This window comes from Artemia sp. Qi Xiang Cuo, chromosome 13, assembly GCF_049724085.1.
Source record: "Artemia sp. Qi Xiang Cuo chromosome 13, ASM4972408v1, whole genome shotgun sequence".
Taxonomy (NCBI): Eukaryota; Metazoa; Arthropoda; class Branchiopoda; order Anostraca; family Artemiidae; genus Artemia; species Artemia sp. Qi Xiang Cuo.
In genome coordinates, this window is record NC_142806.1 from 19,648,744 (window position 1) to 19,673,731 (window position 24,988).

A 24,988-nucleotide genomic window follows, 5' to 3' on the forward strand; every position below is an offset into this window, starting at 1 on the left:
ATGACACAAAAAGGTATTTTTTCAAAAATATGGGGCAATTGCTCCTTATATCTCAATTGTCACCACTACTATCCTAAGCTCCTGCTGAAGATAGCTTCGAATCTTGAACTTTGTAATTTTTAGAAGTATAAATGCCATAAAAAGTTATTTTTTTTTTAAATAGGGGGCAATTGCTCCTTATATCTCAAGTGTCCCCACTACTATCCTAAGCTCCTGCTGAAGATAGGTTCGAATATTGAACTTTGTATTTTTTAAAAGTATAAATGCCACAAAAAGTTATTTTTTCCAAAATAGGGGGCAAGTGCTCCTTATATATCAATTGTCCCCACTACTATCATAAGCTCCTGTTGAAGCTAGCTTCGAATATTGAAAATTTTATTTTTCTAAATTTATAAATGACACAAAAAGGTATTTTTTCAAATATAGGGGGGCAATTGCTCCTTATATATCAATTGTCCACACTACTATCCTAAGCTTCTGATGTATCCATCTTAGAATATTTATTTTTTTAATAGTATAAATGCCACAAAAACGTATTTTTTCAAAAATAGGGGGCAATTGCTCCTTATATCCCAATTCTCACCACTACTATCCTAAGCTCCTGCTGAAGCTAGCTTTGAACATTGAACTTTTTAAAAGTAAAATACCACTTTTACAAATATCAATAACCCTCTAGTCTGTATATGAAAGGGGCTGTCCCCTCCACAACACCTCGCTTTTTACGCAAATGTTTGACTTTCTCACGACTCTTTTTTTTTAAAAAAATAGAAAACTTTAGCGTAAAAAGCGAGGCGTTGAGGAGGGGCAGCCCCTTTCATATACGGAATAATTTCTGTTCGGTTTAAGTTTTACCGTCGTTCCTTGCTTTAATTTAAAAAAACTTGTTTTTTTTTATTTAATCTACTTAAGAAGTGACATAAAAAGTATTGTTTTAAATTATTGTATAAATGATAAACATCACGTAGATACGAGCATTAGCTTTAGAATGAGCCATTAAACGTCAATCTAAAAGTGCTGGTAGTCCACTAGCCCCAGCTTTTCCACTTGAGACATTGCACCAAAAGTGCCGTTTTTAGTGCTGTTTTGAAGTTGCTGATGGTTGAATTTATAGGAAGAACGTAGATATGAGTAATATCTTTTATACGAGCTACTAAAAATCTGTATAGATACCTGCGATACCAATACGCCCAAAAATAATACGTCCGATACCGATACATTGTGCAGCCCTTTCCCCAGGGGACTTGGAGGGTTATAATATCACCAACACCAAATATATTTGACTCTAGCAATGTCACTTGTAAGCGTCAAATCTATTAAGTATCTAATGTAAGCACCCCATTCTTTAATTACCCGTGAGACATTCTTAACCATCGCAAAACCCTTACGCTAATACCTTTTCGCAAAAAATTTGCAAATCTCGCAAACTAAAGAAGTAATTACCCTTTTCAAGAACATTACTCGTTCTATGAATGAAACCCATGAAACGAATAGCCAAGTTTTTAAAAAAAAAACCTACTAATCAACTTACAGATGAATGACCACGGATTTAACATAAAAAAAAAAAAACTTGTATATCATGAACTAGAAATCTACGTCAGAAAAACTTGTCCTTAATAGGACCGGTATTAAATGACCCTGGTAACCCCAATTCGTTGAAAGTACACACACATAAGGCATATTACGCAATCACTGGTGAAAGTACTAGATAGCTTACTACTTATTTCTTCCTTTTTTTTTACCCATAACAGCGCTATAATAGGTTTATAATAGCGTTCGCTATTTTGGGCTATTTTTGGGCTACTGATTGCTCCTGTTTGGGCTTTACGTTATGCTAAAAACCTGGCAAGACTGGGCAAAATGTTTTTTTTTTCTCCATACCCGAGCACTTCGTATCGAAGGAGTTGTCGTAGAAACTTTGAAAAGGGCTCATTCGATTGGAAATTGGATTGGCTAGTGCCCTTTTTAATAGTCGAAGTGATTGGAGGGCAACTAGCCCCCCCCCCACGCCTATCATTCCCCCAAACACATCCAATCAAAATTTTGAGATAGACATTTTGTTCTACGTAGTTGATTTCCTGCTAGAAAATATGTTTTTGAGGACAGTCCTCCACTGCCCTTAGGGCAAGGGTTGTAAGTTATGCCCTGGGGGCATATACGGTTTTTTATAGAAGGCGCTGTCATAGAAACTTCAAAAAAGACTCATTCCATTGGAAATTCAAAGCGCTAGTGCCCTTTTTAATGGTCGAAAGTGATTAGAGGGCAACTAACCCGCCTCTCACGCCCACCTTTTCCCCAAACACATCTAATTAAAACTTTGAGATGGCAATTTTATTCAACGTAGTTTTAAGTTCTGGAAATTAGGTCTTTGAGGATGACAACTCCCCCACAGCCCTCAGGGCAAGGGTTGTAAATTCTGCCCAGGGGGCATATAAGGTTTTGATATAACGCGTTGTCGTAGGAACTTCAAAAAGGGCTCATTCGATTGGAAATTGGAATGGCTAGTGCCCTTTTTGTAATAGTCGAAAGTGATCGGAAAGCAACTAACACCCCTCCCACGCCCACCATTTCCCCGAACACTTCCAATAAAGATTTTGAGATAGCCATTTTATTCCACGCAGTTCAAAGTTCAGGAAATTATACACTTGAGCAGGACACTCCCCCCACATTCTTCAGGACAAGGGTTATAAGTTATGCCCTGGGAGCATATAAGGTTCTCATTGAAATCTTTGTCGTAGAAACTTGAAAAAGGGCTAATTCGATTGGAAGTTCAAAGGGCTAGTTCCCTGTTTAATAGGCGAAAGTGATTTGAGGGCAACTAACCCCCCTTTCAAGCCCATCTTTTCTCTAAACATATGCGATCAATATTTGAGATATCCATTTCGTTTCAGACAGTTTAAAGTTTAGGAGATTATACCTTTGAGCAATACACTCCCCCCACATTTTTCAGGGGACGGGTTGTAAGACATGCCCAGTGGGTATGCAAGGTTTTCATTGAAATATATTTTGTATAACTTTGAAAAAGGGCTCATTTAATCGGAAATTCAAAGGGCTAGTTCCCTGTTTAATAGGCGAAAGTGATTTGAGGGCAACTAACCCCCCTTTCAAGCCCATCTTTTCTCTAAACATATGCGATCAATATTTTAGATAGCCATTTTATTCAACGTAGTTGAAAATTTTGGAAATTAGGTCTTTAAGGATGACAACCCCTCCTCCCCACAGCCCTCAGGGCAAGGGTTGTAAGTTACGTCCTGGGGGCACACAAGGTTTTTACTTAAAGCATAGAAACTTCAAAAGGGCTCATTCCACTGGAATTTGAAAAGGCTAGTGCCTTTTTTAGTAGTTGAAAGTGATTGGAGAGCAACTAACTCCCTTCTCACGCCCACCACTTTCCCAAACACATCCAATCAAAATTTTGAGATATTCATTTTGTTCAACGTAGGTGAAAGTTCTTGAAATAAGGTCTTTTAGGATGATAGCCCCCTCAGAGCCCTCAGTGCAAGGGTTGTAAGTTATGCCCTGGGGGCATATAAAGTTTATATAGAAAGCTGTTATAGAAATTTCAAAAAGGGCTCATTTGATTGGAAATTGAAATTGCCCTTTTTAATAGACGAAAGGGAGTGGAGAGTAATTAACCCCCATCTTACGCCTAACATTTCCCCAAAAACATTCAATCAAAGTTTAGAGATAGCCATTTTGTTCAACGCAGTTGAAAGCTCTGGAAATTATGTATTTAAGGATGACAAACCCCCCAGAGCCCCAAGGGCAAAGGTTGTAAATTATGCCCTGGGGGCATATAAGGTTTTTGTAGATAGAATTGTTGTAGAACTTCAAAATGGACTCATTGAATTCGAAATTGAAAGGGTTAGCATCCTTTTTAATAGTAAAGAGCAATTGGAGTGCAATTAACCCCCCCATCAAAACCACCCTTCATCCAAAAACATCTGATTAAAATTTTTAGATACCCTTTTCGTTAAACGTTGTAAAAAGCTCTCTCAACTAAATCCTAGACGATGACACCCCCTTCCCCCAAGCACTCAGGGCAAGGGTTTTAAGTTACGCCCTGGGGGCATATAAGATTTTTATTGAAAGTTTTGTCGTAGAAACTTCAAAAGGGCTCATTTGATTGGAAATTGACAGGGCTAGGGCCAATTTTAATAGTTGGAAGTGATTGGAGAGTGACTACCGCCCCTCTCACGCCCACCATTTCCCCAAACACATCCAATCAAAAGTTTGAGATAGCCATGTTGTTTAACGTAGTTGAAAGTTCTGGAAATTCGGTCTTATGACAACCACCCTAACAGACCTTAAGGTAAGGGTTGTAATTTATGCCCTGGGGGCATATAAGGTGCTAATAGAAAGCGTTGTCTTTTCCAAAAGGGCTCATTCGATTGGAAATTGAAAGGCCTAGTGCCCTTTTTAATAGCCGAAAGTGATTTGAAGGCTTGACATTTTTATAGTAAAGATCAATATGGGTTTGATGTATTATTTTTTGGTTGTTGTTGTTGTTTAGACAAGGGCACTTCGCATTGAAGGAGTGGTCGTAGGAACCTTGAAAGGGCTTATTCGATTGAAAGTATAAAGGACTTGTGACCTTTATAATAGTCGAAAGTGATTGGAGGGCAACTAACCCCCCTTCCACTCCCACCATCGCAATTGCCCATTATGTTTAAAAACTAAATGTTGCCTTAAGATTAAATCAAAATGCACTGCGATAATGCTAATTCCCAATAAGGCATCTCAGCAGTATCGCAAGAACGACTGAGGGTATTATGTTCAAAGTTTCGGGGCTACTTCTGTTTTTAAAATTTAACCAAATCAAAATAGCGTAAGTCCATCCAAGGTATCAAAGAAAGTAAACAAATTTGTTTGCGAATCGTATCAAGTTTTCCGTTTCAGGTGAACAAGAGGAAGTAAGAAAATAAATTTAACAGAACCATTTTTCCCATATTTTTAAAAGGGTGTATGTTGTCAAAAATTGCTGAAAATTTTTCTCCAGCATACAAAAAGCAGGCCAAACTATAAAGTCTTAAAAAACGAAAAGATTTAAAATATTATTTTCTTTTTTCTTGAAAAGACTATGTCAATATAAAACGAACAGAAACTAATTAAAAAAACTTTTCCCACAAAATCAGTATAAGTTGGGCGCAAAACCCCTATGCCTTCCCAAGACCAGAACAAAATTTGCACTTTACTGAAAAAATACAAATGAATGTGCATTGTCAGTTTAATATTCATATACTGAAATTTAATAATCAAAATGTTAATATTATTTGATTTATTAAAGTTATAAAAGTAAAAACATTTATATTTTTTCAGTAAAGTGTAAATTTTGTTCTGGCCTTGGGAAGGCATAGGGGTTTTGCGCCCAACTTATGTTAATTTCTGCTCGTTTTGGGTTTGACTCGGTTAATTATTGTATTTTCTGCTTGTTTTGGGTTTCATTTATTTATGGATGCTCATTTGCGGTAGTTTCACACTTGGTAGATTATTTGATTTTATTTTTGCTCATTTTTTGTTAAATGGAGTTCTTTACTTTTCTTTGAAAAACTAATTTTGTGGGAAAAGTTTTTTTAATTAATTTATGTAAAATGCCTTCCTATTTTTTATATACAAAAGGACAAAACCTGAAGAAAAGTTTTTGCAGTCCTATCATTTGTATAGGAGTTTATTTACCAGTGCTTTAATTTTTGATTTAAGGCTATGTAATAAAATTAAGATATATACATATGTCAAAATTTTGTTGTATCAACTTCAAAAATCTCTTAATTAGCTCAACTTTCTTAGATATCGTAGTTTGATTTCCTCCCTCCCTCTTTTTGTCATAATAACATTAATAAATTAGTTGTAAGTTTGATTCTTATCCTGGAGCATTGTCAAAAAATTTTGGGAACATACTCAACATTTCCTGTGTCTGTGTCAACAGCTGTCTTTTTCTTATCTTTTTTTTTCTTCCCTCAAATTACATTGAATCAGTTTCAGAAATTGAAGGGAAGAAATCTATATGGTGCGTAGTAAAGGAATTGTTAAAACTAGTTTAAGGGTTTTCGGAAATTCTCTTGAAGATACACCTTCCCGTCTTTTTTTATAAAGAAAATGGCTATGTATTTATTTTTGTAAATACATAAATGATTGAAATGAATTAGGATATATATTTAATTATGAATTATGCGTGTAGTGTAAAATATTATAATATAATATCATTATAAATAATTGTAAAAATTATTGACGACAACTGGAGGCAGGAGTGTCTGTACCTCCTCCACTAGACTTTATGCCCCCCTTCTCCTGAATTTTGAAAATACGTTTCTTTGTGTATTCTATTTTAAAAAAATTCTGTTTTTTTTTTCATTGAAAAAAATTGAACAAAATTAAAATTTGCACCCTCCCTTGACATTGAAAAACACATTTTGCCTCTCACCCATCCCCTAAATTTTCATAAGTTGACGCCAATGAGTAAATATATGATTTTTTTTTTCAATGAGGACAACTTAGTATAATTATGATTGTCAAATTATGTTAAATATTTGAGTTCACTCATTTCTCGTTGGCAGTGGTTCCACTGAGGCGTTGGACTATTGTCACCATATATTAAAATAAAATCTCTTTATTATTAATATGAATATTTATTTATATAATATAAATATTGGTACTGGTTCATTATGCGGGCATCGCTGTATACTGTATCAAAGAAACCAGTCACGAAACCCGTCAAACTGCTATTTCATTAGCAGACAACGGGTGATTTTCTAGATAAATTGATGGCAAAGCGTGATTTCTCAATATTTAAACGATTGGTTTTGAGGTTTAGGAGGAAGAAAGTTACCTAAGTTAGGTTAGGTTATGCATATAATATAGGGTATTTTTTACCCCCCCCCCCCTAATGTAGAGATATATAGCCCGATTCCGTTTATAATCTCTTATGTATTAATCTTATTTTATTTCATTAGCATTAACCAAACTTGATTTCTTCGCGGTGCCCGCATAATGCACCAGTACCTAAATATTTAATATGATCCCTTTATTAAAAATAGCTTACTAGGCAGCGGAAACCTGTTTTTCATATAGTATCTTTGAGATTTCTGATGCTCTCTTGGTTAGTAGAGCACATCTTTCCTGTAATCTTTGTTTATTTTATTGAATAACCAGCTAAAACATATTTGTTGGTTCTAAGCACCGTATACTGTAGCGTCTTCTTTTTCCAAATAGGATACACATTTCATACCATGCGTATAGGGACCGAGCAAATACGTCACAAGCTTAGTTCAGTTGCTGCCTAGCAAATAACAGGTTTTTTCATAGACATACCGTGATGTGTACATCAGAATCGCGCATGCGGGAAGGCGGAGTATGAATCTTGTGTGGTTTTAAATGTGTTTCACTTTTTTTTTTTTTGGAGAGTATAGCATGTGTCGATACTGTATATTCTCTCTACTGTGGCGCTAAGTGTGAATTTTATGTTTACTTCAGATCAGACCTACTTCAGATTTAACTCTGTTCGGATAGTTCATGGCTACCTAGCTGGAAGAACATTAATTGGCTCCGATTCTTTTTTTTCGTTCTTCTCTGTTTTCTAAATATTAATTATTGAGTTTAACAATTAAAAAAACTTAGAATTTCTTACTAAAAATTTGGTACTTTTTAATTATTCAGAACACACTCAAGAATTTTGATCTGTAGATTTTTAAAAAACCGGTTTCATATTTATAGCCACAAGACTTATTTAGTTTGACAGAATGCATTGGACTTATTTAATTTGGGCTGTATATTTGCACATTAGGGGGGGGGTGGCTAAAGTATAGTGGGTCTGCATGTAATATGCGCTAGCTACAGTTATTCTGCATATTATGAAGCAAGAATTGTTTTCCAACTTCACGCTGTCCAAATACCCGTCACTTGTCTTTGTGGTTATGAAACCGGTTTTCTCAGGTCTTACATTCAGATCAAAATTCCTGAGTGTGTTCTGAATAATTAACAAGTACCAAAAATTCTTCCAAACCGTAACCGATTTAACCAAAATGACCTTTGCATGGGCGTAGGCAGCATTAGGCAGCATATTGTCTAGGGGGGGGGCAGTCGGTAGTGTGACGGAGTTTTATCAACTGCTTTTTCCAAACCATCTGCTTTTTTAGCCATATCTAATGTAAATTTGATGGTCTGGGGGGGCAGCGGCCCCCCCCTCCTTACGCCCATGGACCTTTGCACATCGTATAGTTCTCATTGCGTACCGGCAGTATTTGTTTTTTTTTTTGGGGGGGGGGGTTCGCTAGTTTCTTTCGAAAAAAAATTGTAAAAAATTGAACGTTGCATATATCTGTCGTGTAAAATTTCTTTTGTTAATATTCTTAAACTTAATATTCTGTGTAATATAAAAGCTAAATATAAACTTAATATTAATTAAATTTAATATAAATTTAATATTCTGTGTAAAATCTCTTAAATTTAACAAACTAACTGTTGAAGTACCCTACTTCGAAATCAGTTAATTGTTTGAGTGCCAATAATCCTTTGTCTAATTTTTTCAGTCGTGATTAGCGTGTTTCGTTTTTGTTGTTTTGTGTGCTGAATATGTTTGCATTATTTTTGTTGAATCTGTGCATGTTTTTTTATATATTTGAACTCCGTCTTTATTGTAGGATGTAATTTATTGTAATGCATTTGTTGTAATAATTAAATAATAATACTCCCAAATTTTCCAGGTTTCCCCAAATAACTTTAAAAGGATTCTCTGAAATCTTCCCTAAAATTACCATTCTATATAGCACCGACGTTAACATGAAATATAAGTCGGTAATTTTTGCGAAGGTTAAATTTTCTCTTCATGTCCTGAGGAATAGGTGCACACATGTCTATATTAGGAGGGGGGGATACAAGTGGGAAAACTTTGCCCACCTTTTTTCAAGGGAGGTTTTGTTGGACCTATCTCAAGGAAAAGGAGTCTCCACCCCTTATCTTAGTATATTAGAATTAGTATAGTTTATTAGCATATAGTATTAGTGTATTAGAATATACTTATAATAATAAAAAAAATATAATCAGGGTCGTATCCAGGATTTTTTTTTCGAGGGGAGGGGGTAAAAACTTTACAAAAAGCAAAAAAATCAATTTAAATGTATTTTTGCTACTTTCATACGAGTCAGACAAAAATCCTGGAGGTGACTCATACCAGGTACCCCCCCCCCTCCTGGATATGTTTCAGATTATAAGCGTGCTTCTTTTTTTAGCTTCATTTTTTGCGAAGTTACATCCAGACTTTTAAAGAAGAGATGGGACTAAATGACGAGGAAATATTCAAGCAAAATGGAAAGCTTGCCGTCACTCTATCTGAAAATTTTCTCCTCAAGGAAATTGAGACCTTCATGCTTGGCTCACATTTTTTCTGGGGTCTTTGGGGTGTTATCAGTTCATCCTCAAAAATACCCTTTGGATATTGGGTAGGATAATCATTTTTTTTTATTGTGCTAACTTTGGTTGTGTTTGTGTATTAATCAGCAAAATTAATTGGTGGTTTTATTGGATATTTAACAATTCCAACTGCGGTTTTAAGATGAAACAAGGTGGCAAGATAAGAGTATTAACAAATTTGAAAAAAATCAACTTACACTTCAGTTTTGAAAAGTTGAATATGGCCTGAATGCCAGTGGGAGGGGGGGGTATTGAGGGGTTAATAAATACTTCATATTGAAAAGGTACTGAAAAATACACTTCTTGTTATTTTCATTTACACAAATAAAAAATGCCCCTTCCCCCTAGATTTTGCCAAAAGTAAAATTAGAATATGGCTAACTGTACAGTTTCTATACTCTTTTGCAGAATATTTTATAGCATATTTCGAAAGAAAATCGGGAATTCAACACGTTACCAACGAATTGGATACCCACGTCATACCCATGGAATTCAACACGTCATGTAACCCACGAATGAAACTACATTACAAAATTAACACCAGGCATATTGTGTAGCCTATCTATTAGCCCTGATTCTTATCAGATGTTGTTCCAATTAACGGTTATTCTTAGTAGGGAAGAAAGGAGTGGGAATCAGAAACAGACGGGAGCCTGCACTGTGGGGGCCTGCCCGGAGTCTGCCTGAAATTAACGGTTATTAACGGTTATTAACGGTCCAATTAACGGTTATTCTTAGTAGGGAAGAAAGGAGTGGGAATCAGAAACAGACGGGAGCCTGCCTCACTGTGGGGGCCTGCCCTGAGTCTGCCTGAAATGCAAGGACTGTTATACGCTTTTTTCTATAGTTTCTTAAATTTTCCGTATACTTTGCCTGTTTTGGTGTCTTGTTTTTTTTTTTCAAACTTGTTCGTTCTCCACTGAAATAAAGTCCTACAAATGTTCCTGCTCCGAAAGACCCTTAATAAGTCAAGGTTTTTTATTACTATATTGTAAAAGTGTATTTCAGTAGCCCTATAGTCAAATAAGACTACACCAGAAATAGCGGATATAACCTCATTCGGAGCAGTTGCAAAATATTTGAAAATAAAGTTCAGGGAAGCCCTTTTGTACTAAATATTTTTGGGGGACAAGCAGGAGATGGGAAATCAACAAGGGGTAAGAGAGAGAGGGGTAGAGAAGAAAGATAATGCTACATAGTTTTGAAAAAAACTTTAAAGAAAAAGATAAAGGGAGAAAAAAGTTGTCATCCATCATTCAATAGTCACTGAGACCCAGCAGAAGGGTGACGTGCAGTGTGGTTAAAAACGTTCGATAAACACTAACTTGTCTCGAAGAAACCAGCTACATGAAAAAATTGTAAAAGTGTATTTCAGTAGCCCTATAGTCAAATAAGACTACACCAGAGATAGCGGATATAACCTCATTCGGAGCAGTTGCAAAATATTTGAAAATAAAGTTCAGGGAAGCCCTTTTGTACTAAATATTTCTGGGGGACAAGCAGGAGATGGGAAATCGACGAGGGGTAAGAGAGAGAGGGGTAGAGAAGAAAGATAATGCTACATAGCTTTGAAAAAAACTTTAAAGAAAAAGATAAAGAGAGAAAAAAGTTGTCATCCATCATTCAATAGTCACTGAGACCCAGCAGAAGGGTGGCGTGCAGTGTGGTTAAAAACGTTCGATAAACACTAACTTGTCTCGAAGAAACCAGCTACATGAAAAAAGATTTAATAAAAGTTAGGCTATCATTAAAGGAAATAAAACAGTAGGCTATCATTAAAGGAATAAAATAGAAAAATAAGCAACCATGAATGAGTCAAGAAATCTTTTTACCAGCCATTGTCTAAACTTTGGCTTTTTTCCAGCTGGGCCAAGCCAGATTAACCGACGTTTATTACGTTGATAACCTTACGTTATTACGGTATTACGTTATTACGTTGATACGACGTTTGTTACATTAATTTTGATGGTTATCAACCCCCCCCCCCGAAGTGTTTGTTTGGTTCGTAAAAACGTAACAAAAATGGATATAAACAAATATTGTATACGTTTTTTGAGTTTTATTGTGTAAACCCCCCCCCCCTCGAAAAAAAATCTGAGTAAAACCCCCTCCGAAAAAAATCCCGGGTACGGCCTTGGCTGGGGCGCTACTACAATATTTGCAGAAATGGCCGCAATACATTTGCAATATATGCTCTAAATCTGCAAAACCTTTCCCAAAAGATATCATTAATCCTCCGAACATAATTACTATTATAAATTTGAAAGGAGCCCTTTTCTATTTTCGCTACTGAGAATAAAGTTGAAAATAAAATTTGGCAGCTCTGTTTGGAGGTGTGTCCCCAGCGAACATGTGGATTTATCTTAAATTTTTACGCGTTTCTTTTGAAAAGCAGGTACTAGAATTATGAAGTTGGTGAACTTTTTTGGGCTAATGGACGTGACTAGATTATATTAATTACAGGCTTTTAGATGAATTCTACGAAGTCGAACCTTATCTGTTGCGCATATTGACTTCTGCGCTTTGTCGAACAGTTAATTAGTGCTCACGCTTTTGGAATTTCCTAGTGGGATAGATCTACAAAGAAGCATAATATATGAGTATGAATCAGGATCCACCACTTATGTAAAAATTCTAACAAATTCATCTGTTCAGGGGTGTGGGTAGGGGAAAAAATTAGCTGAATTAAAAATTTTTTTTGGTATTTTCATTAAAAAAAAATTGCCTCGTCCCTCGTATAGAAAAATACCGTTTTTTTTTCAATTTTCATTGAGAAAAACTTAAAGCAAAGACCCCTTTCCCCGTATAAAGAGGGACAGTGGTGTCCTGAGGGGGGGGGGGGTGGTGGTGGTAAGGAAAGGACAGTTGCTCCCCCCCCCCCATAGTAATTTGGAGAAAAAAAATTAAGTAACTTAAAAATTGTTGCTCGTTTTAAGTTTCAACTTCGTTCTTTACTTTGAGCAGATATTTTTTTTGGAATTAATCCACCTATGTAAAAAAAACGCAAAAAACCGGGTTTGTGCTTCCTAATGTGAAACAGGGGTAAAATAAAATAAAAACGCAAAAAACAGGGGTTACGCTTCGTAATGTGTTCTACATTAATATTTAAACAAATATTCCGCCTTCAGAGCCTTATCATCAAGTAAATAGGTGATCCTCGTTAATGGCAAAATTGCGAAAATGTATTATACTTCCTGTTTCGCCACGTTTGCTCAAGTCAAATTGTTTCCAAAATGGTAAGGGTCTTTTGCTTTCTAAAATCTATCAGTTGAATATAAGATTTTCTTGTTTTAAAACTTTCAAAAATAGATATGAATGCACCCTCTACATCTGCAAATAGGGCAGACATGGAATCATTGAAAACCAGAATTTTTTCATTGAAAAACATGAAAAGAAATCATCGAAAAAGAAAATGAGACTTAGTACTATTTATAATAATATTCGTACTATAGCTAGATAGGTCAAATCGGTTGTAGCTTAGCCATAGAAGCTAGTAAGGGGGAGGGATCAGCTCCAGGAATCATTTAATTGTTTAATTTTTTTACTTCCAATATTTGAATCAAAACTCCAATATAGCTCCTTATTCTCTTATTTGTAATTGAAACGCCTAGTGAGCGGTGATAACGTCCTATTAATTGCGTTTTGGATTCATATACTAACCCATAAATGTAGAATTGCCTCCGTACAATACCGTGTTAACTTCTTGTTATTTTTGCTTTCCTAAATATTTCTTTTGACTAGCTCCGAAAAAAGAGTTGACATAAATGTGCTGAAGATTATTACTGTTATTAGTCGTATTTCACGTAACGCCGGCGTTACATGTGTGACATTTATTTTTGCACTAGCATGCTGTACGAAATGTCTGCTGCAAGTAGGATAAAGCGAATCCAAACGATATATGTATGTTTTTCTCACAATTTAGAAATTTTATGCTCACAAATAAGCGGTACCAATCCATAATCTTTATCTATTGTTATCAGCTTTAGTATGCAGCACTAGGAGACCAACCTTGGTTAAGGGAATTTTAGACATAAAAAAAATATTCAGCCCCCCCCCCTTCTGCCCCATACCCTGATCTACAGAAAAAAATTCTAGTGCTATTATTCTAGATTTCGTTTTTTTAAATAAAAATACAAGAGTGGAGATAATTTTCAAACTCTAGGTGTGAATTTTTCCCATCCGATTTTCATCCCTGGTAAGTTTTAATTAATATTAGGTTTCTACCACAATGCTGCCAAGAATCGTTTAGATTTTCTGGATATTCTTAATCAAACATTTTTTTTCGAAGACTTTAAATTAAAAATAATGTCATTATTTTAAGTGTAAGGAAAATTTCCTGGGAGATTTTCCATAGAGGAGAATTTTCCAGGTGTGGTGGGAAATCTGTCCGCCGAATTTTTTCAATGGACATCTTTTTTGTTATTAAAAAAAAAAAAAAAAAAAAAAAAAAAAATGAATAACCCAAAAGACAACTCAAAGTGACTTTTTGGGTGCCATGGGTCACTTAATGATTGCCTTATAAAGTCGAATTTATATAGAGCAATTAAATATAAAATTCAGTTTATAAATGAGCGCATAATTAGCTCTCTATGATATCCATGTGTCCAGCCCAGCCTTTCCATTCCAAAAATGTCACCCAAATTCCGCTTTTAGTGTACCATGCAGCACTTTATGACGATCTTATCGAATATAGGCACATAACAAAACGATAAGATATAAGATTTATTTTTGTGAGTTACATTAACAGCTCTCTATGATGTTCCAGTGCCTCAATAGCGACGAAGAAAAATAAGAGGACATATCACTGCTATCCATGTAAAAAAAGTAATTTTTTCTTGTTGTTCGATGAAGGGGGTTGAACTTATCCTGAGTAAGGTTTCAACAATTGTAATTTAAATGGTGTACTTTTTGATTTGCGAAGACGTCATTTTCAAATCACATGCAGCTGAATGACGTGATGCACGGGGCATTTGGAATGGTCCGTCTCCTATGATGGACGCGCCGGAGTTGAAGGAAGTGGAAGGGGGATATCCACTTTAATATTAACGGCAAAGAATCCAAGTTTATTAAACTCAACATCACCCACCCGAAAGCGTATACGGTACAGTACTGTCGTCTGCACGAACTCATTGCTGACAGCCTTGGTGAAAGCTGACTCCACTACTTAATTTATGTTTGTTGGATTTGTGTGTATTGTTTATTTATGTATTCTGTAATGTTTTTTAATTTAATTGAGTAATCTCTTTGCTAAATAGTAGATTTTCTTTGTTATCGCTTCAAGAAAAATGTCCTATTGAAAAATTAGGGATGGAACGGACTATCTTTAGTCTTTAACCTCTTGCTAATTCCCCCCTATCAGATGGAAGAGTGCGTGTGTGGTCCCAGGATCGGGACAGCTTGGCTGCAACGTATTATTTAAATTATTAATTCAGAATAAGCACGTCCTTAGGCTCGGCGGTGTAAGATGGCCAAACTTTCGGTTCCTTAACCAGTTCCATAAAAACCAGCTTTGTCCAGCTCTCAACTTTGATGTGTTTTATAACTTTATTAAAAATATAATTTGTATCAATTTTAATTGGTTCTAACAGCTTAATAAAACCAATAAAGGGCACAACTCCTTAATTTCTTTCTTTGGCTCAGAACTAACTTTATAAACCAACGGTAAGTAGAATAAGAATAAAAAGAAAAAGGTATTGAAAAGGGCTTTGATTCCAATCTACGTCTTCTCATAGTAACACAATAAGAGGAAGTGAAGACAATCTTAACAGTGAAAGCAGCTCAACGTTGACCAAATTAATTAACAAACTTGATCCAATTAATGGTCCAGCTTCAGCTTTGGCTCATACTTGCGATGGCCCCTTTCAACAAAGAGAGTTGATTTTCCCTTAGACTGATGGGAGAAAATTCAAAACAGAAACATCAGAATTTTCAGACATCTTTAAAACACCTTTAGGCTTGTGTTTTCTAACTCCCTTTTCCCCATAGGTGGTTTTAGAGAAGAGGGGGTTGAGGGCGTACTCGCCCCGGGCACAGAAATTTTAGGGGTGCAAATTTAAAATAAATACTATAAAATTTCTAATCATTTTGTAGTTTAAAAATTTTATTTTTATTAAAATAAAGAAGAGGTCCTAGTTGGCAGTAAGTTAGTTACTTACTGTAATATTTATATAATAATACTTAATACTTACTGTAAGTATAAGCAGTTTGACATGGTCAGAACCGCCACTGCTTTCCCCTAAAGGATATTCCATTCCCATTGACTTGACCCCCCCCCCCGATAAAAATGCTGGAGCTACGCCTCTGAAGAGGGCTTTAAAGAATTCTGGGAACAAAAATAAAAATAATAGAGCATACTGATTTTACGAATGTAGGATATGAATTGCTTGTTACCAAAACACGCCACTTTACGTCTTTTGATATATCGTAGCTGTAAAAAAAGGACATGACGCATTGTTTTTAAGAATGTAGGGTACGATTCACCAGTTGCCAAAATATGCCACTTGCTAAAATACGCCACTTGTCCGCTCTGGAATTACCCCGCCAAGTTTTTCTCCATTGTAAGATTATTGTTTTAGAATTCGCGGTCGCTAAACTCCTGGGTTTTTCTGTTCTAATGGTAATTTTTTGAAGTCCTTATCACCAATCTGGACTATGGCCAGGAAACACCTGAAAGGAACACTAAACGTTGACTGACTCATAGCTATACAGAGAAATGATCGTACGATATTTTGAAGTTAAAAAAAGTGACTCATCTCTTAGCACAGAAATACAGCAAAATTATAAATGTACTGATGAATTGTTTAAGATTGCAACTATAAAAATTAATACTATTTGGAAAGAGGAATTTTGAGAGAACAAAAAATCTAAGCGGTACTTATCAAAGATTCACGATTTATTTTCTGGAAATACGATTTGTTACATGAATTTTTTTTTATGTGAATTTGTTATTTTTGCATATGGTTTTATATATATTATTTTATTTCGTTACATTTTTGGTTATTTTATGAACTATATTTGTTCGTTAAATTACCTTTTCCTTTATTTGATGTTATTCTTTTCTTTTATATACGATTATTTATTTAAGGTTTTACAACATTAAGTTTTTCCTGTTATTTTGTGTGACTAAATTTTTCCTAAACCTAGGTACTATTTTTTAATAATAGTTAATATTTTTTATATACGGTTGTATTATTTTAAATTTCAGTTTGTTACTTTTTGGTTATAAGGGTGATGCGTAAACTTGACCTTTTCCTTTCTTTGTTTGATGCTATTTTTCCTTTTATATACAGTTGTTTTATTGGTGAATGTTTTATTTTTATTCTAATGGGATTGACTTATGGAGGAGGAGGGAGAAGAAATATCCCTTTTTTTCCTTGATATTTTTTTCCTTTGTCTACAATAATTTATTCTTTTTCTTTTTTTGTTATTTTATATGACATTTTTTTTCAATGAAGTGCAGCATGCATTTATAATAATAATTATTGATTTTTATACAAAGGCCAACAAGGTCCTTGACAATACGAACCAAAAGCAAACCAACATCTGACAACACTTAATATCAAGCAGATAAATACGTAAATACAATCCATCATGAATCCACAGAAAAGGGTTTAGAATAAATCCCAGGAATTTCCCCAGCTTTAAACTTCTGCACCCTCCTTTCTCATAATTCTTATCTGATTATCTTTATTAATTAAATTATACTTTTAACTAACTCGTTTTATTACAGGATTATGCCCTAACCAGACTCAATGCCTACTTCGATCTCAAATCCCATTTGTTGGAGTCATCAGCACCATTATGCATAAGGACTTAAGGATCTTCGAGGAATTACACCATATTCTGGTGCATATTGCACTTGTGTGAGAAATTTGCCAATTTTTTGGCTTAAAAGAAAGGCATTATAAACGCCAAGTTTGGTTGTGCTGTTTACTGGCTGTGCTTCTTGTAAAATAGCGTTTTGTCGAAATTTTGCAAACCAAAAGCAGTTTGATTAATTCGCCACCGATTTTCTATTTGAAAATCTATTAGAGAGTAGAAAGGCTTTCATAAAGTTTAAGAGCCGGTGTCAGGTGCTTTTCTTATTATAAAAAAGTAACAATGGGTTTATTTAAAAAAAAATATATATACATCATCAATTCCCTGAAGCAATGCTTGTGCGGGAGAAAACCCTCCTAATAAATCAAAAAACCAAGAAACAAAAAAAAAGATAGAAAAAAAATAAATAGAAATATAAAAAAAAAAAAAAACATAATTAGAGCTCAACTTACCGGACCCGAAAAACAACGAACCTCCAAACAACACCCAACAAAATTATAATAATTATAATCATATTCAGCTGCAACTAAACCCTCCTCAAAAACAAAACTTAAGTTATATAATTATTATTTTTCATTAATTTTTAAAAAGAATATTTTTATTTGCAATTTTAGTTTTTCAGAGCTGTTTTACTTTATTGACCTTGACTTGTTAGGTACTAGTTAAGTACTATTAAGCTGTTTTGAAAGTACACAAACGGTATATAATGTAGGTGTCCTGTGGTCCTACCTTGCAATGTAAAAAAAAAAAGGTATCGAGTGTTAGACTGCTTTGAAGCTATTTGTAATGATAATGATGTATGTTTGAAAACAGCGTTGCCCTGTTTTTTTGAAAATTAATTTGTTCAAACGGTTAATTTATTTTTTATCAAACGATTATTGGTTTAAAACTTGTAAGTTATCAAAGGGAAATTTTGATTGTTTCAAAAGCTAAATTTAGTTATTTTTTTATTATGATCAATCCTTCAAAAGAAGTATATTTTAACAGGAAACATTTATGAAAACATTTTTGGAAGAAGCTGGAGACAGACGAGCAAAAGCACCTAATGTGTCGGTTACCAAAAAAAGTGTTCCGTTGTACATTTGCATTATATACCCTTTGACTGTGGTTTTTGAATGCTGGAACTTATCGCCATACACAATATACTAGACCTTCTAGTTGGTTTTTAGGTATTTAATTGGTCAGCCAAGAATCGTTCACCAATCTACTACTACTACTCGCAACTCATCCGCCCACCAAACTGCCCAGCTGCCGCTGGGCAGAAGGTGGAGCGCTTCTGCGCAAAAGGTGGGCACCTTCTGCGGTTGGGCAGAAGGGGCCCAGCGGCTCCTTGCCGCTGGGCATAGAGGAGCGCTATGCGTGCTCCTCCTTGTCCAACCCTTATCAGAGCATCACACTGTACTTGCTTCCATTGTGTTTCTACTTTCTTGAGATATCTCTAGCATCTCAATCTTAGTTCTAAAACTCATCTTTCTGATACTCACAAAAAATTCTCAAATTGAAGAAGTTGAGTAAATTCAAGTTGGGGAACCGTATTCACCAATCAGATACCACTGTTACATACTAAGGTCAATGGCAATAAGCTCCAGGAATCAAATTTCCCTGTTGAAAATATTGCAACACCATTTTTCCGGTTTTAAAGTGATTAGGCTATAGATTTCCAGTTTATGTTTGAATAATTGATATTATTCGCTATATTGTATAATGAATATGTTAGGTTGTACAGTTGTACAACGTTGTCGAAGTAACCTTCGAAGAAGGAAGAAATAAAACCTTGACAGAGTAAACTGATTAGTGAAACTAAATGGGGATTCCTTTGATTATCCCGGAGAAGGGGACGAGGACTCAAAGCCACCATGACAGAAATGTGTCATTCCTGGAATTGCGTGTGGGTTGTAAGGTGTGGAATAATAACCCCCTCCAATATATGTCTGGACCTAGTCCCCAAAATACAAAATAAAATGCTACCTCTCGCATCCTGCTAATTCTGGTCGAAATTCAACAACCACTTCTGATAGATGCATTGATGACAAGAATTTGGCAATTTATTTGAAACGCTGGAACTTATCGCCATGCACAAATACACAAGACCTATTGATGACAAGAGCTTAGAAGCCCTAGCTTACTTAAAGAAGATTGCGTGTTGTGAAAGCCCATCTAAGTAATACAACTGGAGCGAAAACGAAAAGCCTGTTCTCTTTCCAAGACCACCTCCCCCTTCGAAACCGTGGAAAATCTTCAAGAAAGATTCTTATGATCATTCGTAAATTTGTGGGAAAAATTCGACAATTTTTAACACTTCGAACTGGTGGAAACTGTGACTGCCACATACAATTAATATATATATTTTAGGAATACTCTGTAACTTAGTCGGACGATAACTTTGTCGGACTGTCGGTTAAATGCTCAACGATCCCAAGAGATTATGGCGAGTTGTTGGATATTCTGTCTGTTGTTTTTCCTTGAGTGTGGGGTCCACAAAACTACTCGACGGGGCTTTTGCTTTTTGTTTTCCTTTCAGGGGTTATGACTTAAAGCTATGTACAGTTATACCTACAAGTAATTCATCCTTTTAGGTATTGTAATGGGGAGAACATGATACACTGCTCTACTTTTTTTCCGTGACAAGAATTTGTCTACTATTTAACGTTTGATCATGCAAGCTAATATTTTATAAGCTCAAATGGTTCTATGTATATGCTGGGGTGCCCACTTATCTCGAGGAAATACCCCAAGATTTAGAATTATTTGGTATTTTTAATAAGTAAATTAAAAAAGGAAATATCCCTACTCTAGAATTTTAAAATATTTTTTTTGTTCTTCCTAAAAAAATAATTAAAAGATCTCCTACATTTTTGTTAATTTGCTCCCCTTAGACGATGTTAAAGGTTTATCTGATTTTGGGAACCAAATTATCTTTAGGACTTATTTCAAATTTTTTCGTACATTGTTTATTTAAAGACCTGTCAACTTCTTTTGAAAAAAAAAAAACGACTGAATTTAACTTTATGCTTCTTAAAACTTTTTCGCATGCAGAAAATGATCCGCGTAACTCAGGTACCGATCTCCCAATTCTCTGCTTTCTGCCGGGAATGCAATGCGTGGTTGGGAGTAATTCATTCAACGCTTCCCGTGTTTTCCCTAAATTTCTTCAATTAGCCATTGGGAGCTGGGTCGACTCTGGCCGAGCTTACAGAGTCCTATTGTAAGACTCCCGTTCCAAACTAACACCAGGACTCGAACCCCTGCCCTTACGAACACATGATTGAAAGTCCAGTGCGCTAACCATTGCTTAATACTTTTTAGCAATTTGGCTTTAGAGATATTAATAATTGAATTGTCTAACAATACTTGCTGAGAAGAAAAAATGACCAACTGATTTCAAAATCCCTCCAAACTATTAAGTCTTTGACTTTACTCGGAAGCTGGATTTTCAGAGTTTTACGAACGTCATTTCATGAAGTCGAAATTAATTAAAGAAAATCTGTTAATTAAGCGGAGTATTTTAGAATGTAAGCTGCTTTTGATAAACCGGCCTGGTTTCCAGTCGATGTTAAAGTTTATCATTTTAATTGGGGTTGGTTATCTCGAGTCCCGGAAATCAACTTTAAAATGATTATAGCTACGGAAATTTACTTCAAATCCTTTTAGAGCATGAAATATTTTAGAAATATGTAGCAAATAAAATGACCAAAAAGGGAACGATAGCCATATATAAAAAATAGCAATAAAAATCGAAAAAAGACGATTTAATCAGAAAACGGAATTAACCGGAAAAAGGATTAACAGAAAACCAAAAGAGAACAGAAAAAACAATGAATAAAATAAGAATAAAATACAGACAAAAATAAGAATAACGAACATAAAAAAGAGATGTAGGAGAGATATTCCTTCAATTGTCAATTTGTAATCCTTGTTGAATTACCTATAAATTCTAAATCACCTAAGCATCGATATGATTTAGATTCTTCCTGAAGTTTTTGTTGTCAAAGAAAATGTAAAAAAGACTTCCTTTCCCCTAAGTTTGGTATTTCGTGAACAATCGAAAAAAATGACCCCCTCCCTCTCGGATTCCTAAGAATACATTTTGCTCCTCCCCTACATTGTCGCGAATTGTTGCCCTTGCATATAGTGTCTGCTGGAATGCCGTATATACTAATACTGATATATGAATATATATATATATATATATATATATATATATATATATATGTGCTGATACATGCTAAGTGCCCTAACTTCCTGAATTAAATTGTACGAATTGTGTTCAGAAATTCAGTAATCTTGTTGTTCTGTAGCAACGGACGTGTAATCTGATTCACCGCTCCCCCTGCCCCAAGGGGCCACTTCATTAAAATATAGGGCGGGAGATATTTTAATTTAAAAAATGAAGATACCAACAAAATGTAATTTCCAATTCCAGAGGGGGAGGGCAATTTTTCAATGGAAATACTAAAGAAATGTAACTTTGAACATGTATTGGGGTTGAGGCAAATCTCCCTCTCCCTCATTTCACGCCTCCTCCCCTAAATCTAGCCATGTCTGATGACGCTACGGATAATCAAATAATTGAAAATAAAGTTAAGAATAAATGAAAATAGAAAATAAATGAAAATCTATTTCACTAAATTGAGCTCTGCCAAGTTTTTTTTTGCATCTGATTTTTGTATCAGCAGTGTCATTAGCTTTTGTGTATATTATTATGGTTTATACTGTAATAGCATGTATATGTTTTAGCCCTTTGAGTAAATAAATCTTGTAAATTTCTTTCCAGCCATGAATATGTTTATTCTGAAATTTAGAATGAGGGGAATATTTCATATACTTGACTTTTATCCAATTTTAACGCACGTAGAAAACTTATTGAATATTTTAGGTAATAATGTTAAAAGAAATCTTTAGTGCTCAGTGAAAATTAATTGTTTATTCATTAGGTTACGCCAATTTGTTTAAGGGAAGAAGCAGAAAGTAAAATCTTTTCAGTTGTGACTGTATCCGCGTTTAAAATAAATTGTACAGAGCTACAGAATGTTTGTATAAAAGTACCAAAGACATCAAAACATTTTTTGCTCCTGAGGTTCGTCTTAGGTATATTACTGCTTGTAAACAGCGATTTTATAAGTTTTCTTATGGTTGTTTCAAAATTATGAAGTTTTTATGGCAGTATCACATTTTCGTTAGCATTGCCATGTTTCAAACATAACAATAGGGTGGTTCCCAAAGGCAACTACAACTTTAAGAAAAGGTTAAACCTTCTTTAGCTGTCTGGTGGCATATATTTTATCTTAATTAAACTCACTTGTCTTTTTTGGATTTGGCGCCTGCTACTACCCAAAACTAATTAACTGCATAGGGGGGGGGGGTCAGGTTCATTAATAAGTTGAATTCCTAATTTTTTAAGACATTCAGATTGTGCAGGAATCTTTTAATCCAGAATCTCCTTTGTAAACTCAATCTCGTACAATCTATATCTAGACCATTGTTTGCCAAAGTTTGGTGCATTTGCCCTTCCCCCCCCCTCCGCCCAGGGGTAAAAGGAGAGGTTAGTGGTTTATGAGCGGAAAAGGCTATTGGACGCGTAACCGCATTTCAGATAAAAATTAACAACCACAGAACTAAATTACGACCATCACTCATCTCAGCAGAAACAACTTCTTTTCATTGATCCAAATAATTTTGTTTTCATAATATAACTCTTCTTTATATTATGTTCTGAAAGCTTTATTTCTCTTTTATTATTATATTTTGTATATCAGGAAATGAATACATTTTGATTATTATTAAAAATACATCCATATTTTACGAATGTTAGTCAGCGTTACGAAAATGACAAAAAGTGGAACATGTGCCAAAAGTTTGGGAAAGGCTGATCTAGGGTGCTAAAGGATAATCTCATTTTGAAACGATGTGTGATTAAGAGGCATTCTGAGTCCACTTGGGATGCCCCCCTAGCTTTGGTGCAGTCCACAGTTTTGACATACGATTTTCTGGAGCAAAAAAAGCCATGTTGTATAGTCTGAAATCTAAATACTTGTCACTCCGCAACCAGTCTTTCAAACAAAAAACTTTTCCTCCCCCCTTCTCCCTAAATCCAGGATCCACCACTAATGAGAGTATCAGGACAGCTCCTGCGATTTTAATTCCCAATCTTGATTATAAGTTCTCGTTCAACATAATATAGACTCACTTTGTCTTTGACAGATAAGATTTCTCAAAATTGTTTTTTGACATTCTGAACGTTATTTAGTTGTTACTCATAAGTGTTTTTGTTATCAGTTAGAAGGGGGCCATCTAGCGAATATTTTAGCATTATTATATTTTTAGTTAAACATCTGATTTTTATATCGTATAAACATTATATACATTATATTAAATTATTGTTATATTGTAAGCATTAGGATTATAAAAGATTTTGTTCGATGTTTTGCACCCCTATTTGCAACTGTGATTATAATTTCGGTTGTTGTGTGGATTAAGTACTAATCTGTTTTTTTTTTTTCTGAAATTTTTTCTTCTTTCTTGCATACAAATCGGCATGAGAGTATTAGAAAGAATCATATGAAGTCAGCAGCGGGGGGGGGGGGGAGAGGGGCTGTCCCCGGGCACAAGCTTTGGGGAGGGGGGGTGTGCCAAACTGAGGTTATTATTTTCGTTTACTTACATTGTGATAGTGATGGTGGAGGGAGGGCGCAAAAAAAAAAAATTGTTACCGGAGGCTGTATATCCTAGCTATGCCTCAAAACAAGGGCGTGAAATGAGGCAATTGACCCGTTAGATTTTGAAACTACATTTTTTTGTATTTTCATAAAAACTACTTTCCCCTCCCCTATTTTTTCGTGTATTGGTTCCCGTGGATGAAAAATACTACTTTTCGCTAGGTTTTGTAGATAAGATTATGTGCTTGCTAGTGGCCGACCCCCATTTAACCAGTACCATCTTACTGGCATTTTCCTCCTTAATTACCAATGATTTATTGGTGGTTTCTGGGGGGGGGGGGGGGGTAAAGGTGGCTGGTCATATGAAAAAAAATACTTTGGGGTAAATAAAAATTAGATGGCACTATTGACTATAAAAAAAAACTTCATACATTTTAAAGTAGTGTATCTCTTTTGAATTTTAAGGCCTTTTTCACTGACAATCAGGATTCCAAATTCCTAATCTGGATTGTAAATTTGCCCCTTCCACTAGTAAATTGATCAACCTGCTGTTCCCCGATTGTTGCAAATCCGAATAGCGAGTCCATAATCTAGATTGTGGTTCGTGAGTCTGTCATTGCGGGTTAATAAATGTTTCTGTTCCACTTATTACTACTCAACAATCCAGAGTCGTAAACTTTTGTTACACTGATAATTCTGAATTTTGTATCAAGACTCGAGATTTCAAAAGCGTCTTTATTTAAACCCAAAAGTATGTTTTTAGGTACTGATAGCTGGTGCATTGCTCTATCTATTTGTGTGACTGTTATGGGCATGTTTTTCGATATATTGGGGCCATCGTTCCTCATCCCAGTTTACAATATAAAGTGCTTTTTACATATGTGCCAGGAGCCTATCTAAGGGAGGGGGGGGGGAGTCGAGGCATGACTCCCTAAAAATTTTGTGAATTGTATCGCTGGTTATCACGGAATTTTATGGGCGGTGGTAGGCAAGTTTTTTTTTTTTTTTAAGCTAAAGTACAGTAAATGTATTTTCAATAATATAGATGGGATATTTTCCCCCTTTTTTTAGTGATAATTCAAAAAAAAATGAAATCCAAGAGTTTAGGGTGG

At 35.1% G+C, this 24,988-nt stretch overlaps 1 protein-coding gene across 1 annotated transcript in view; it reads left to right on the forward strand.

Moving 5' to 3' along the window:
- LOC148945047 (choline/ethanolamine kinase) overlaps window positions 1-19,929 on the forward strand; it is a 99,246-nt gene extending 79,317 nt beyond the window's left edge. The window contains exons 7-8 of the mRNA XM_089099355.1: window positions 9,222-9,431; window positions 17,132-19,929. Coding sequence (XP_088955481.1) covers window positions 9,222-9,431; window positions 17,132-17,218 — 297 coding nt within the window. The 3' untranslated portion in view covers window positions 17,219-19,929. The remainder of the gene's footprint in view (window positions 1-9,221; window positions 9,432-17,131) is intronic.
- The last annotated feature ends 5,059 nt before the right edge of the window (window positions 19,930-24,988 follow it).